The sequence below is a fragment of the Cyphomyrmex costatus genome, unplaced genomic scaffold (genome assembly GCF_001594065.2).
Source record: "Cyphomyrmex costatus isolate MS0001 unplaced genomic scaffold, Ccosl1.0 scaffold137, whole genome shotgun sequence".
Classification (NCBI taxonomy): Eukaryota; Metazoa; Arthropoda; class Insecta; order Hymenoptera; family Formicidae; genus Cyphomyrmex; species Cyphomyrmex costatus.
This window is the reverse complement of record NW_017275358.1, coordinates 1,071,164-1,086,196: the sequence shown is the minus strand read 5'-3', so window position 1 is coordinate 1,086,196 and position 15,033 is coordinate 1,071,164. Positions and strand designations below refer to the sequence as shown.

Genomic DNA, 15,033 nt, shown 5'->3' with positions numbered 1-15,033 from the left:
TTCCAAATGATTCTATCGCATTAAGAGGGAATTCTCTCGCGATTGTTTGTTAATCGAATGAAAAACTACTCAAAAGTTTTTACATTTTTATCGTTTCTAGTTCAATAATTATCTTTGTTAAACTTTCAATTTGAACATACCGAGGAAGAAAGAATTGCAGAGATTTAACTTAACGCGTCTTTCTCAATAAACGCGAAAGAGGAGGTAAAAGTTTGAGAAAAGTTTTAATTAATATCGTCAGTATACAAATTTTCGATTACAGATATTAATATCAATAATTACCACCACTCACTAATTATTCTCATTAGTGTATTTCTAATATGCACGTGCTGTTTACAGTTATTGTATTTAGAGAAGCGACACATAGTTTTGCTGGGTAAGTAAGATATACGAAGACAACAGGGATATCCTTTACACGATATATAACGTCACGTGAAGAAGTTGCGCCGCTCCCAACAGCTTATCGATTACTCATTTACTTCCCGTATTTCAGTAGTTCGCTTCATCGCGCAATGTAATGCATCGCACTCGTGGGACCAATAACCGCCGCTTAAGGCTACGGTAACGCTATTCCACGTGCGGTTACCGCAATTCCGTGAACTGAAAGTACCACGAAATAATTATTACTATGTCAGTACAACGACGAGCTGTAACGGTGGACTCGATGTAGTCCGAGGGTAATGGAAATGTATAGCAACGCTGGATTAAGCTCTTCGCCACCATCTTCATGGTAGAAGGAAAGGTAATCTCGATACGACGGAATAAAACGTTATCCGGTTACACGTTAATATTATCGAGAGCACGAACGATTTATGCGCGTGCATGAAAATTCAGGATTGAAACCAGCGCCGGGATTGAAAATCAGGTTCGTAGATTAACTCCTCGCGTTAATGTGGAATTTGAATATCTCTTTATGGCTGTGAATAATGTATTTATTCTGGAAATATATGTGGGAATATTATTGCCGGATAATATAATGTTCATAAACTCCTCACGCATTTCATACTATTCCTAAATTTAAACTTGACATGAATTAAAAAAGAACGCAAATAGAGAAATTTTATTCATTTAAAAGAATTTTAAAAAAAGGCTGCTAAACATTTCTTTTTAAGTTTAACTTTGCGGAATGCCGATGATAGTAAACTCGGATATTTTCTTAACTATGTTGTGAAAAATTGTTTATAATAATAAATTGTTTATAATATAATTATAATATTTTCCACAACTTTGTATATAATTTTAAATTAAATAATTTTATTGCTTGTACTTTGATTTTTAAAAGAAAAAAAATCGTTTAGTTAAGTTAACTTTAAGTTAAAGCAATACATATATATATATTAATTTAAAGTAGGTATACACACCAAACCTGCGATTACCAGTTAAGGAAATTTGGAAGTAAATACCAATTAGAATTCAATGTAACAATCTAATGTTAACAAACATGTCGCGTATGAAGATGTAAGCACCACCAATCATGTCACATCAACGACATTATCATTATGAGAACGTATCGTCCGCTGTACTTTCAGACAGTCCCATCGAATTTACTGAAAGCGGACGTTTGCATGACGGAAGTCGCGGGCCGACAGCTGCGCGACAATTAATTCGCTTCTTGGGCTGCGGCCCCGTAAATTTGCCGCGATGTGTAACGGCATCGTTGTGATGTGAAACGTAATCGTCAATCACGTCCAAAAACGGACGCGCGGCGGACACAACGGCGACGATGGCGACGGCGGCGCAATATTCGGACCGACACAAGCGACCTGGCTGAACAGCCAGGTCGCCCGAAATGCGGGGCATGTCCGATGCGTCTTCACGGTGCGCGAGCCACGTGACAAAGGACTCTGTTGTCTCGGATCTGCCCGGGACAATTAGAATAATCAGATGTCATGTGACGCCACAGCGCCGTCGCGATGTCTACCCTCTCCTGGTTTCTATCAAGCAATTTCAATAGATAATTTTTTAATAAATTGAATTCTTGATTCTTGAATTCTGAGTGGAAACAATGAACATAAACAACAATTGTAAAACACTGATCGCTGTTTTTTTTTTGTATTTTCAAATTTTTTTAATATATGTAATTCATGTTTGTATTTCAAAGTGCATTTTTTTTGTATGTCCATGTATGTACGAAAAGAATGGCTTTGCTGAAATATGTACCTAAAAATTTCGTTACAGATACACATCTGAAAATAATTTTGTTGAACTATTAAAACTGTTTAACATATCAAAACTTTGCAGCATTGCTCATCATGCATGAGTTCTCTTTATAATTAATACTTAAGTATTTTCCAACAAAATTATTTCTAGATTTGTAACTGCGTAAATTTTTAGGTCAGTTTTAGATGATCGTAATTAATCTTTTCGTATAAATTTAAAATCCTTGAAATACTTTTTTACGCTTTAAAAGTAGAAAAAAAATGTGCGCGGTTTGAAGATGGCTCTTTATGTAGAATTGTACAATATTTATGTCTTATTTTAAATATTAAATATTAAATTGAAAATATTAAAATTTTAAATAAGCGCGAGCGTGACACACATGCCATGGTAGACAGTGCGCTGGTCTATCACGTTAGAGGATCCGGGTTCGAGCCTGGTAGAAACCAAAATATTTACACTCGTGTCTTCTCTCGGAAAAGACTGGCAATCTTCCGAGAGTATCCTTACCCCACAGAAACATCTCTCGAAAAATCCGCCGTTCAGAACCGACATTAAAATTGTAGATCCCATATGCTTGTGACAATAATCAGAATGCGCACCACAAGCATATGAGAGAGGTGAACAATAGAGACCTAACGTAAGGGGAAGAAGAAATTTTAAATATTAAATTTTATCACACATTTACATTGCTGTTTCATGCTAAATAATTATTTGACATTATACAGTAATGCCTCTAAATGTCCAAAAAATTACATGAATTTACAGCAGTATTGAATTAACATTCATGTTACATTCAGCGCGTAAACGAGTTGTAAATTTTAATGGATAGAATAAATTCTCTGTCATGATTGTTACCAGCGAATGCTTTGACGACATATCGCATATTTTTAAGGTAGTTGCAGTCCCGCGAAGCCAGGCGTATCTCGAAATAAATTAATTTGAGCGTGGGATCAGTTTTTCAAAGAGCCACGACGACGTGTAGGACCGGCGGGACAACCACCCAGCACGCCATTATTTCTCATTATTTCCCTTGGGCGCGGGAGGGGATAAGCGGAGGACCATTTATTTATTTCGCCGGCAGCTCGAAAAAGATATGGTTACAGCGTGTGCGATGAAATATTATACACGCGACGGATGGTTCGATGTGAAAGGGCTGTAGAGAGAGAAAAAAAAAATGCTTTGACGACGAACGACTGAAACCAATCGCGTTTGACGAATATTTACCACGCTTGATGAAGTAACAAGGAAAAAAAAGTATGTACTAGCTAAACGTGATTGATATTACATTTTAATATTTCATGACGTTTTTCAGCTGTTCGTCGGTCGAGCTTATTTTAACGCGGAGTAAGCGTGTTATTGCGTTGCGAGCCCTTCACTGAACAATTTTACAAAATTGCGGCGTGCATATCGTTCGGGGCATAACGCGCCTGGTCGCGTTGTAGAATCCAGCTTTTAAAACGCGCCGCTGATGCTGTGACAAAAATTGAAATATTTAAACTACGTTAAAATGTGACTGCCGCAAATATATGGCGCGCGTGATCTTTATTTTTTATTTATTCGATGTATCCGCTTGACTGGAGCCGGTGTAAAAAATTAAATAGCACTTCGTACAACAATATCACACGGGTGCGCACATTTATGAGAGTTTCCTCCGGCGGTATAGCGATGACACCGAAATGTGCGACAAGCATGACGAGCTTTTTTTTATTTCGTTTATAGCGTGCAAACAAGTTTCGCGTTAACTAAGTTTTTGATGTTAATATAAATCATAGTATACGCTGTCGCGAGAGGGATGCACAGCCGTGAGTACACGACGAGGCTTACATACGAAATGATTGCTCATATTGACAAATTTGTCCGTTTCTTCTCTATAATACAAAATATCTTTCTCTATGCGCAAAGCGAAATTTTATTATAATTATTGTTGAAAATAATCGTTTTAAATCAAGTGTAATAAATAATTATTTAGAAAGCAAATGGCTTAATCATTCATATTCGTACTTCGACGTGAGGGCGTCACTCCATTCCGTCTCGACGGTTATGCGAGGCTCCGTTTCGATGTCATTTTCTGATCGCGGTGATGTCACCACCGCATCACTTCCTCGATACCAAGCTACCGTTCCCAGATCGTGGGGACCTTGCGACATGAGACACGTCAATGTCAAAAGACTTCCGGTCTTCACGTAGATATCAGCTTGGCCGACTATTCTGGCTCTCGCTTCTGTAACAGAAAGCAATTTTGAGTTAAATAATGGCATTAGTTCTAACGAGTATCAGACTTAACTTAAATATCGATTAAAGATTTGCTCAAGAAGACTCACGAAGTTTAAAAACATCTTTGCACGTATCTGTGTATACGTCTGATAAAACATCGCTGCACTTGCTTCTCTTTAGGAAAAATATGCGATTGTCTATCACGTGAGATTTTGTGATCACGAAGTGCAAATGTAATTTTACAGGATATGGCGAGACACAAACACATAAAACAGCAGCGTGTAGGAAAAATAAATCGGCGAGAGACAGTTTTAATCATCGGACGCGTTCGTTTACGCGAGTTTACACGTGTTGCGTCGAACTGCTCGATAAAGCTATATCACGATGTAATAAAAGGTGCGTGATTAAGTTGAAAAAAATTGATGGCGAACCACAGATACGGCGTTATTGCTGGTGCAGCGGTGTCCGATTAAAAGTACCGATAATTGATAAAACACGACCAATTATCTACCAGCGGTTTTATAATAGTTGCATTGACAAAAGAATATTTGTATATTTAAGAATATTCATAAGAATACGATGTATATTTGTATATTTACTATAATCACAGAATAAATAGCAGTTATTCTTTCTGTGAGCGAACTTTAATAACTCGGCAATATCTTAAGTATACCTTTATACAATAGTTTCCTGAGATATTTTAACGTCGTATAATTGCACACTATTTAATTTTTTACATAATTGGAAAATTTGTTTTAAATTTAATATATTTCACTTGTTTGAAGCGGTCCACTCAAATTTTTGTGTTATTTTTTAGTACAAGATAAATATGTTACAAAATAACATAAATATCATGTAAAAAAATTAATACATCAAAAAATATGATACTGACACAATTTATAGCAAACTGTAGAAACATATTTTTTCAGTAAAATTAATATTTATGGTATGTTAAATTGATATGTGTTTTATTCATTTATCTTATTGTTAGAATTTACGTTTCAAGATATATTATTTTTATGTCGTATGGTCACTTAGCTAAATTATACTATTTCGACACTAAGAAATATTGAATATTAATTTAACAAAATTTTAACAAGAACCTGAGTGGATTTTATCACAAATATAAAATATTTTCCGTGTATCTTTATATTTCTTATAAATTATAAATTTTTTTTATTCATAATAAATTATCTTTAATAGTATGAATATCGATTTGCAGTCGCACACCGATGCATCATCTGCATAAAGAGACTCTTTAAAAAACGTCGACAGTGCACCCCGATGATGTTCGATCGATAAGTCACACAGCACGACTGTCCACCTTTCATCCAGAGAATTCTCCTCGTCACGGCTGGCCGTTCGGATTTTATATCACATTGCGATGACCGGGCGCATTCTTGCGGAGCTGTCATCCCGAGTCATAGAACCATGTCTCGATTCTATCACAAGAGGTAAAATGGATGTGTCGAATTTGAAAAAGATGCGTAGCTTAGCTTTGCGAAGCGATAAAAAGGGCATTGAAAGGCAAACCATCTACATGACCAACTTTCGTACTAACGTCACAATACTATCTTTGAAACGCTGATATCAAGTTAAGCGATCGACACAAATAATTTTGTACTGTTAATCAATCATAAATATAGCCAGTATGGCACGATTAATTAAAACGCAATATAATACAATTGGTTTACCAATAATTCAATATAAATTTTGATTTATGTCCGTTATATTTATCTAAAAAAATGAATTTTTACTGCGTATTTTTACATGAAATATTTTACTCTCTAAAGTAGAAATTTTATTAAACTTTCATTAAAAATTTTGTTAGAATTAAAGAAACAATTATGTAATCGTTAATTTGACGTATGTAAGAAAGATTTGTCAACATAAAAAATTTCTTCAAATTCTCATCAAGGAAGTTCTCGCAATATTGAACTATATTCCTATTGCTAGATATTATTGGTGTCATATCACGCGGGTTGACGGTTTCGAATATGCTGTCAAGATTAGAAGAGATAGGAGATCGTCACAACTTCTTTTTGATATTGGCATCACTAAAAAAATTGCGCTTTTTTTTATCTTTTTAATATATTATAATCCAATTTTATATTTTCAAAGTATCTTGATCTGTACAAATGCAGATAAAGATAAATATTTTATCGTATATATTATCCCTGCATTTAATTTAGATTAATGTATTTTGAACTTGGTTAGCATTTTTTAAAATTAAAAAATACTTATTTGGAGAGCACGTTAAATAATGACCAAAAAAAGATCTTCTTTGTGAATAAAGCTTATACCTTAATAAGAACTTACATTTCATATTCTACGGATCGTATGAGTCGTGCTTAAAAGCGATAGCTTTTCCATGTCGTCCACGTCTTACCGAAAAGTCTTTTACGAGGTTTCGATGAGGTCCGACCAAGTTTTACTGAAAGATCGCCGTTTGTGATGCAAAAGATGCGCTGACCGTATTCTGACAGGTCGTTTTTTTCCGCCTCGAAAGGCCATTACCTTTACATTACGCTGTATTGGAGATTAGTTTCTTTGTGACCCGACGGCGCATCTATCTCTCGTTTCCTACTGTCTCCTACATGGTGTTTACGCTGTTCTAGATCGATAGTCTACGATGGTATTTTGTACGAAGCAAGGAGGAAACAATACTGCTTCTTCGAAGTTTTTGTACGCAACACGCAAACTTAAACTTATCGTTAATTCATCGTCGTATATATTTCACGAGTAATATAAATCGGTTTTCAATTTTCTCATTCTTATGAAAGAAGCTTACGTGCAATAGCAAAAAAAAACTTAATCTAAAATTATTTTTATATTAGTTATTCATATATTTCATATATAAATTAATGGCTAATTAATTAATACAATTTTTATATTAAATTTAAGTGTTCTCGTTAAAATTGTCTAAAAATATATACATTTTGCTTTCAGGATTCTAATAGTTTGGAACAAAAGTCACATAAGCAATAAGTCACAAAAAACGATGATATCTGTTGAGGATTTATTTCTAATGTTATTTTGTTTTTTGACCGACTTTCATCCGCAGCGTAATAAGATAATTTTAACGAAACAGAAGGTTACGGTTGCTTCACTATGTATCTAATTGCACCCGCGTTACAACTGTCAGATACATAAACACAGCTGGCTGGCGCTAATGGAAGTTCAACGTGGCAAATAATCGATTCCAGTTTGCGCAACATTACGATGATGTAGATTACGCGAATAATTCTCAGTTCAGTTACGTATCATCGTCGGCCGGCGTACTTGCCAGGATAATTACTTCGCGCAACTTGTGCTCACGTTCGCGATAATAATAATACTAAATTAACGCATTTGAATAAAAGAGAGGTAATAATTATATTGTACGTGCTATCATTTCATTTGTATTATATATAAATTTATAAAAAAATTGCAAAAGAAAAAGTAAATATCTTAATTCATAAATATATATACATACGTATAAAATTTCGATTTTGTATATTTTAATAAAAATTAAAGATTTGTAAATATCTGATGCATTTAGATTTTTGAAATTTTTTTCTAATTGAATTCAACTTGATTATTCGAGAATTTAAAGATTATAAAATATATTACAAAATTCGGCTGTGTTAAGTTGTATGTTCTTAAATTTTTTTGAGTAATAAAAAATTGATTATTCAATATACACGTGACAAAATATTCTCAAAGTTTACGAAGTAACCGGATTCCATGCACAACTGCTAAGAAAACACCGACTATAAGAAAGCATCTCTATATTCCCAATAAGAGCTGGTTACTAACGCATTTGATGCCACTTTTACACCATTGTTGCCAAATTTCATTAGCCGCACTTTCGTTATAACTAATATTATTGCACAGAGATATGCAATACTGTGCCTCTTCATTCAAGATTACGCATTTCACGATCCCCGTTGTATGCTTTGTCTCCAGGTTGTTCATGCGCGTGCTTGCTATTCACTAGTATAAGGAGAAATTGTGTCGGGTCTGAGTGGTAGTATAGCAGTAGAGAACAGATTCCAATTTACAGCGCGTAGGAACAAGGAGCCCTTAGATGCAGCTAATCCGATGTACGGAACGGCGTACACGGATGTATCAGCCGTTTAAGCTGCTTAACGTCAAAGTGACTTGAGATGCCTGCAAGTAGTAAGTTCAAGTGGGTGTAACTTGTTTTATTGTATGACACGTGTTATTTAGACGGTTGCAAATGATACGCTCACTTGATGAATGGCGAAGTATCGGTGTCATGTCGACGTAGCAATATTGCAGTAATAACTAGCAGTATTTTCTCAATGTTTCCATTGTTTCAGGTTCGTTATAAAACATTGACGGCGCTAAATTTCAAGTTCTTTTTTTTACAGACTATAGGAAATTGACGCAATTTTTTAGAAATAACAAAATTAATATACATATTTAATTTGATATCGATTTTCAAAACATATTGAGACAATAAACAAATGTGACGGTCATATATTGTATTTCTTTATTCTAAGAGATATACGCGCTAAAAGAGATCGACATTCACATATCGAAAGAGGTTGGTAAATGTTGATCTAGTCGGATACGCAACGCCCCTCGCCGGAAGTATATCTGGCGAATCGACTTATCACTTCGTGACGGCAGTTCTTGGTACATTTATTTTATCCTCCACGAAATCCTCGTACGGTGAACCAATAAACCGGTAAAGTTCCGTTCAGGCGAGCCGAATCGTGCGAGGCACAGATTGAGTTCTCAGTATATCTGTCGCACTGCAGCTCGAAATTCGTCTCGAACTCGGTTAAAGTCGCGCACAACCGATAGACAAGTTTTCTTGGACATTGTTAAAGTTAGAAACACAATAAATCCGGCCGATTTCTGATATAAAACGCTTTTTCAGTTGTCAGGAATACACAGTGGCCGAAATCAACGGTATTTCCTTACCGACTCGACAAAGGTGAGACAATAAAAACAATCTTATTTGCATAATTATGTAGATATTACAATCTATTAACTATTATTAATGTCGTTTATTATTATTGATAAAAATTGTAGACGTTGATGGTTTGTAATAAAATTATTTACGTCATAAATAAATTTAATAGAAATTTTAGGATATAACTATCAATTATTCCTATTAATCACTTCAATAAGATGTTTAATGAATAATAATAATTGTTATTTCATTTATTTAAAACTTGTTGACTAATATCTTTTTGTATTGATCTCTCAATATAAAAAGAACTTATGTTACTTTATAAATATCAGATACTTTATAGATATCAGAAAGTAACGCATAAATAAGAATAAAAACGTCTCAAAAAAATGATATGCAAGTATTTTTTACAAATTCTTATTATTTTTATATTATTTATTATTATATTTCTTACCATTTCTTTAATAACAAATATTAAAGATGCTTTTATTCTTACGTGTTAATTTCTCATATCTATAAAGTAATTCAACTTCCATTCAAATAGCAATAAAAAAAACTAATATAGAAAAAGTATTATTAGTCATACATGTATGTATCAGATTTAATTTCTATTTTATAATTATTCTTTTATTCCGTATAAGAACGTCGAAGATATTTTTGTGAGCAACAAATATCTGCTTTTGCGTTCTAAAAAAAATAATAAAAAACGAAACTATTCACTTAAAATGATTTGCATATATATATGTATGCAAAAACTATAGAAATTCCATTTGCTTGCTTCAGTAGCTATCACCTGCACGTATTGCTTATGGAATACCAATACGAATCTATTATAGCTTTTACATACGGTTTTATTTAATTTTCGTATCGACAAATTCGAATTACGAGTCCGTTTGCCGTTCAGCATTTCATCGCGCAGTGCAGTGGTTATTGTTGATAAAAATACACAAACGCGATTTCGTCAAATACATTTTCGATGCGTTCAGCAAATGCGATTTATCGTCGCAAATCGTGTGATCGCTTTACTTACCGTTCATAAACGACATGTTTACGTCAGCGGAATTAGAAATTTTGCTGTTAAATTTTTAAAAGCGACGTTAATCTCATTTTTATTTTTCATTCGCGTTATTACTGATTTCGAGAGGGGTGCGCAGAATACTATTTCGGGAGACTTTACGCGATTGCGGGCGAAATCTTCTTATTTTTCTCCTGATGAAAGATGTAAGAGAATCACAGAAGTATTTTGACTTCGGTCAGCGGTTACGATTTATTGCCGTATCGGAGGCAATAAATATCTATCGATTCGCGCTGCGATTGCTCCGTTATGGCGGTACGTCGAGGGTCAGAGACCGGGAAGTCATGTATATACCCCGAGTACATTTCCACATCGTAAAATTTGGAATGCTGCCCGGATATCTGAGTTAAAGCTTAAGTCCACTTTCAGTGGACTTCGTGGCGGAAGCGCGAGAAAGATACGCGGCATCATTTACTCGGCGACAAGATCGCATTCCGGGTCTGACACGAGACTGCTGCGCTTTAATCGATTTCGTTCCTTTTCGCCGAAGCGCGTCGCATACCTTCGGACAATAGAATGTACACACTTGACAGAAGCGAAAGAGGTATGACCTCCAGATTGCGTTTGGATGACCGAGGAGGAGACGAAACTTTATCCGATACACCGTCAATAATCCTTTTTGTTCGAAGAATTTTCATTGTTATACTGTTGAATTCAAAATGTAAAATTATACTCAATTTGAGTCATTTTTAATCATTTCTATAAATCCCCACTTAATACATGTCGTTAATTAAAATAATAAAAAACAATTTATAACTCCAGAAAATGTATTAAATTTGATTCTAATTTAGTTTATTATTATTTATTATTTTATTATAGATGCATATATTATAATAGTATAGATATATAGTTTACTTTAAAAGTAACTACAGAAATATGGATTGATTTACATTTTGACATGGAAGTTAAAAATATTATACCTCTATTTTACATAAATAGGCTGTCCTCATATGGACTTGTCAATTCTATGAAAAAAACTAAAATTCTAGCACATATTTATATTTTTTTTCTCTGTGGGGATTTTTATTAGAAGCTCTATAAGAATTATATAGATAAATCGACACTTCTAATCATTCTTATAGAAGTTAATAAAACGTCATTTAACGAGGTAATTCCTTCCTTAAAATTTATATCTTCAGCATTCGCGCGGTCTCTTTTTAGTCTTGGCAAGTCTTCGTTTCACAGAACGATGCGGCGCGGGAGTCTGCGATCTCGCCGCGTCGATTTATTGGCCGCGCGTTTGTCTTCTCGAGATAATAAGCCGCGTGGCCGTGTTTCTAAGTTCGCGCGGCCACGATTTAGCGGAATTTATGCGGAAGTCCGGGGTGGGCGTAGTGCCGGAACCGCGGGAAGTGAATTATTCGACTTCGGGGAAAGCGAACGGGCAGCCAGCAACTTCCCGACGAAGGAATACGAACAATTGTCGTTGATGAAAATCACTCCGGGTCGATTCGGTTCCGTCCGGTGCGACAATGACGCGAGGGAACCACCTAGTGAGAAAATCTCGCGGGGAAAGGCGACGAAAAACTCGCGACTGACGTTTCTCGCAGTTAAAGCTAACGCCTTGAGGCAGTTTGCTAACCAGGGCGCAAAACGTCATGAGTGCGACTGGGAAAAACTTTCGGGAATTTCCGACGATGATGACGCGACCGGGACGCGCAAAGCAAAAACAGCCCCAAGTGCGCTTTTAATGCTTTCGACACCAAAAGCTTACTTGCCACTCGAAGTTACTAGCTTAGCTCATCCTCGTCCGCTTTCAGGATAAGGGATTATTACATTGAAAACGGAAGATCCTTCAAACGGGCTATATTGGGTACGAGTGCTTTGTGGGAGATTCATAGCTTCGTAGATTCACAGATTCCGCCAGATCCGTAGATACGTAGATTTATAGTGTCAGAAGTTACCAAGTTATAGATGCATGAATTCATACAGACTATATTGACATTTCAGAGCCCTGGTTTTACCGACCGTTAGATTTGTAGATATATATACACACATACCCTATCCAGGGTTTTTATCTTTCTTTTATACATCACTTATAAGAAATGTACATTCTCGCGCCGCGCGATAAAAATTTATTCACCGATTCTTCATCTGACATTAGAAAAAACTTCACGTAATTTTGGCGAGTAAGCCAAGACTTTAGGGCCACAAGTTATCTTTTATGGATTAATCGATATTACTGACACAAACTGCAGATTGAGAAAGAGAAACTTTTACTTCCTCTTAGAAGGCACACACATACCTAACAGAGAGATAGAGTTCTTATCTTTTATTTGCACATCAGACAACTGGTAATAGTTCTTCTTAAACTTCACTTCTCAGCGATTCTTCTTCCCCAGTGTTAATTTATCCATGTCCACGGACTCACGAACCGTGATCGCGCCATCGAATGTCCGGACGATCGGGAATCGTTCCTCATCCGGCATGCAACGCGTGGAACAAAAGAGATGTCGACCGACCCTCACGGACAATATACGGGGTGGCGAATAGCGGCCATTAGAAGCAACGAAACAGTAGGTAAATGCATTCTGGCGCGGATACGCGTTGTCCAGTACAGAAAGGGTGGTGACATATACACTCATACACGCACGCATCATTGCTCTCTTCCTCTTTCTCTCTCCCTCTCTCTCTCTCTTCCCCCTCATCAACGTTTCATCCCACTCTCCACCCCTCTCGCCTGAACAGTCGTCCGTGTATTAATTATCTCGTTATGTCGCGCGTTCCACGGCTGGCCCGTAATTTATGCGATCTATTCCGGCCGCGTTCACACTCTCCGCGTTGCTACACAGCCATAATCTACCCCTGCCGTTCGCATCGCCGCGTATTTTTTTTCAAAGCTTTTTCGAATTTCCTGGCCAACGATCGTATTAAATCATCGCTTATCGCTAATTACAATGAAACTAATTATCTATATCAACTAGCTATATAAGGATAAAAAAGTATTGAATGTATCATGAGACCCCGTATTCGCTTTCAAATTTAGTAGAGAATAGTTATCTGGGTTATTTTTATATCCTTGCGGCGAAAAAATTTGAATTGTGAGACAATATTGTTTTGTTTGGGAAAATGTTTTGTTTGTTGTATGGATATTGTTTGATATGTGTTTCTTCTTTTTTAAAATAAAAAACCATTTTGTACAAACTTTTTATTTAATTTAGTCGAAAATCTATGATAAAAAAGTCTTATATTAATTAAAATTAATTCTTTTAGAAATTCGATAAATTATTTTTGTATATATGTTTATTCCGTTTAATATTTATTTGATTTTTGTTTACTTTTTCAGAAAATTGTAATTAAATCTATATCCACAATGTTCTCAAATACTAACAATGGAAAATAATCAATAATGTGTAATATATTATTAATTATAGGCATCAGATTTCCGAGAAGGATTGCCGAATATCTGATATCTAGCAATATTTATTATTAACTTTTAACATTGATATATTTTTTAGGAATATATCAATAAAAAAAATATCTAGAATTCATTATACACGTTATTTCAATATAAAGTTTTGGTCGAATATATTGTCAGAAATTAGATATGTGGCAATCTTTCTCGGACATCCGATACATCCATGTTATCAATAACAATAATTGTTATTGAAGTAAAAATATCCTAAGTAATCATTTAACAATATGATAAAAAGTAAATTTTATTTCCTCCACAAAATCTGTTTTTATGTCTTTTTTTTTAATATGCGAGGATTACATGAATCGTCAAATTAACATGATTATCTTAATTGATAATCCGCGAGGTATCGCTTTTACCGTTAAACCTTCATATATCCTATTCAATCTAATTAGCAAACATTCTCGTCGCTGCTGTAAACTAAGCTGTAAAAGCTTTAAAAGCGATGCTAAATATTCTTTTCGTGCGCACTTAAATCGGCAATTAAACTCGACGTTAAGCACGCACGCTTCGCTCGTTTCCAACTTTCGCAGGACGGTGTCTCACTTTTTTCCGTTCGCGCGCGCTACCAACTTCCGACTTTCAACTCCGTAAAAGTGTCGAGACGCGGATTCGCTTCTCGCGCAATCAAGGAGAGACGGGAGCGATTCGTCGGATCGCGGCCGTTCTCGCTGGCGGTGATACGCCATTTAACATCCCAATTAGGCGAGTTTACATTTTTAATTGATCGCTTAAGTTCACTCTCGTTACTCCTGTCCTCGCTCTGCTACTGAGGCAATCAGCTGCGCAAACAAACTCCGCTGAATAAAACTGTACGATAGCGCATGGATGAAATTCATCGTTTGGACTTCTTTCCTCCCTCTATCACGTCTATTTTCATCGCCGTTTTCATGATCCTCCTCGTGGCCACTCGTAAAAAGGTTCTTTCAAAGCGCTTTACCGTTTCACGTGGATTTACTTTTTCCGCGCTGCGACGTCTTTCGATTGCATGTTATATTTATCGACGAAACGTACTGATTACAGTTGGTTGGGAAAAAAAACCAAATAGTGTAAATTACAACGCACTTTAGTTATATATTAAGAAGTTTGACCTAAGAAATTGAATTTAAAAAGTAATTCACGTGTGTATTTAATAGAGTTAGAGATATTTCAACTATTATTATTGTATTAACTTCCATAATTGTATAATCTTTTCTTTTATTAAGTATTCTCTTAGTAGCAAGCTATGCGCTTGTAAAAGGA

General features: G+C 35.4%; 1 protein-coding gene across 1 annotated transcript in view; it reads right to left on the bottom strand.

The window, feature by feature from the left end:
• LOC108782906 (uncharacterized) overlaps positions 1-4,322 on the bottom strand; it is a 46,115-nt gene extending 41,793 nt beyond the window's left edge. The window contains exon 1 of the mRNA XM_018551303.1: positions 4,162-4,322. Coding sequence (XP_018406805.1) covers positions 4,162-4,307 — 146 coding nt within the window. The 5' untranslated portion in view covers positions 4,308-4,322. The remainder of the gene's footprint in view (positions 1-4,161) is intronic.
• Between the last annotated feature and the right edge of the window lie 10,711 nt (positions 4,323-15,033).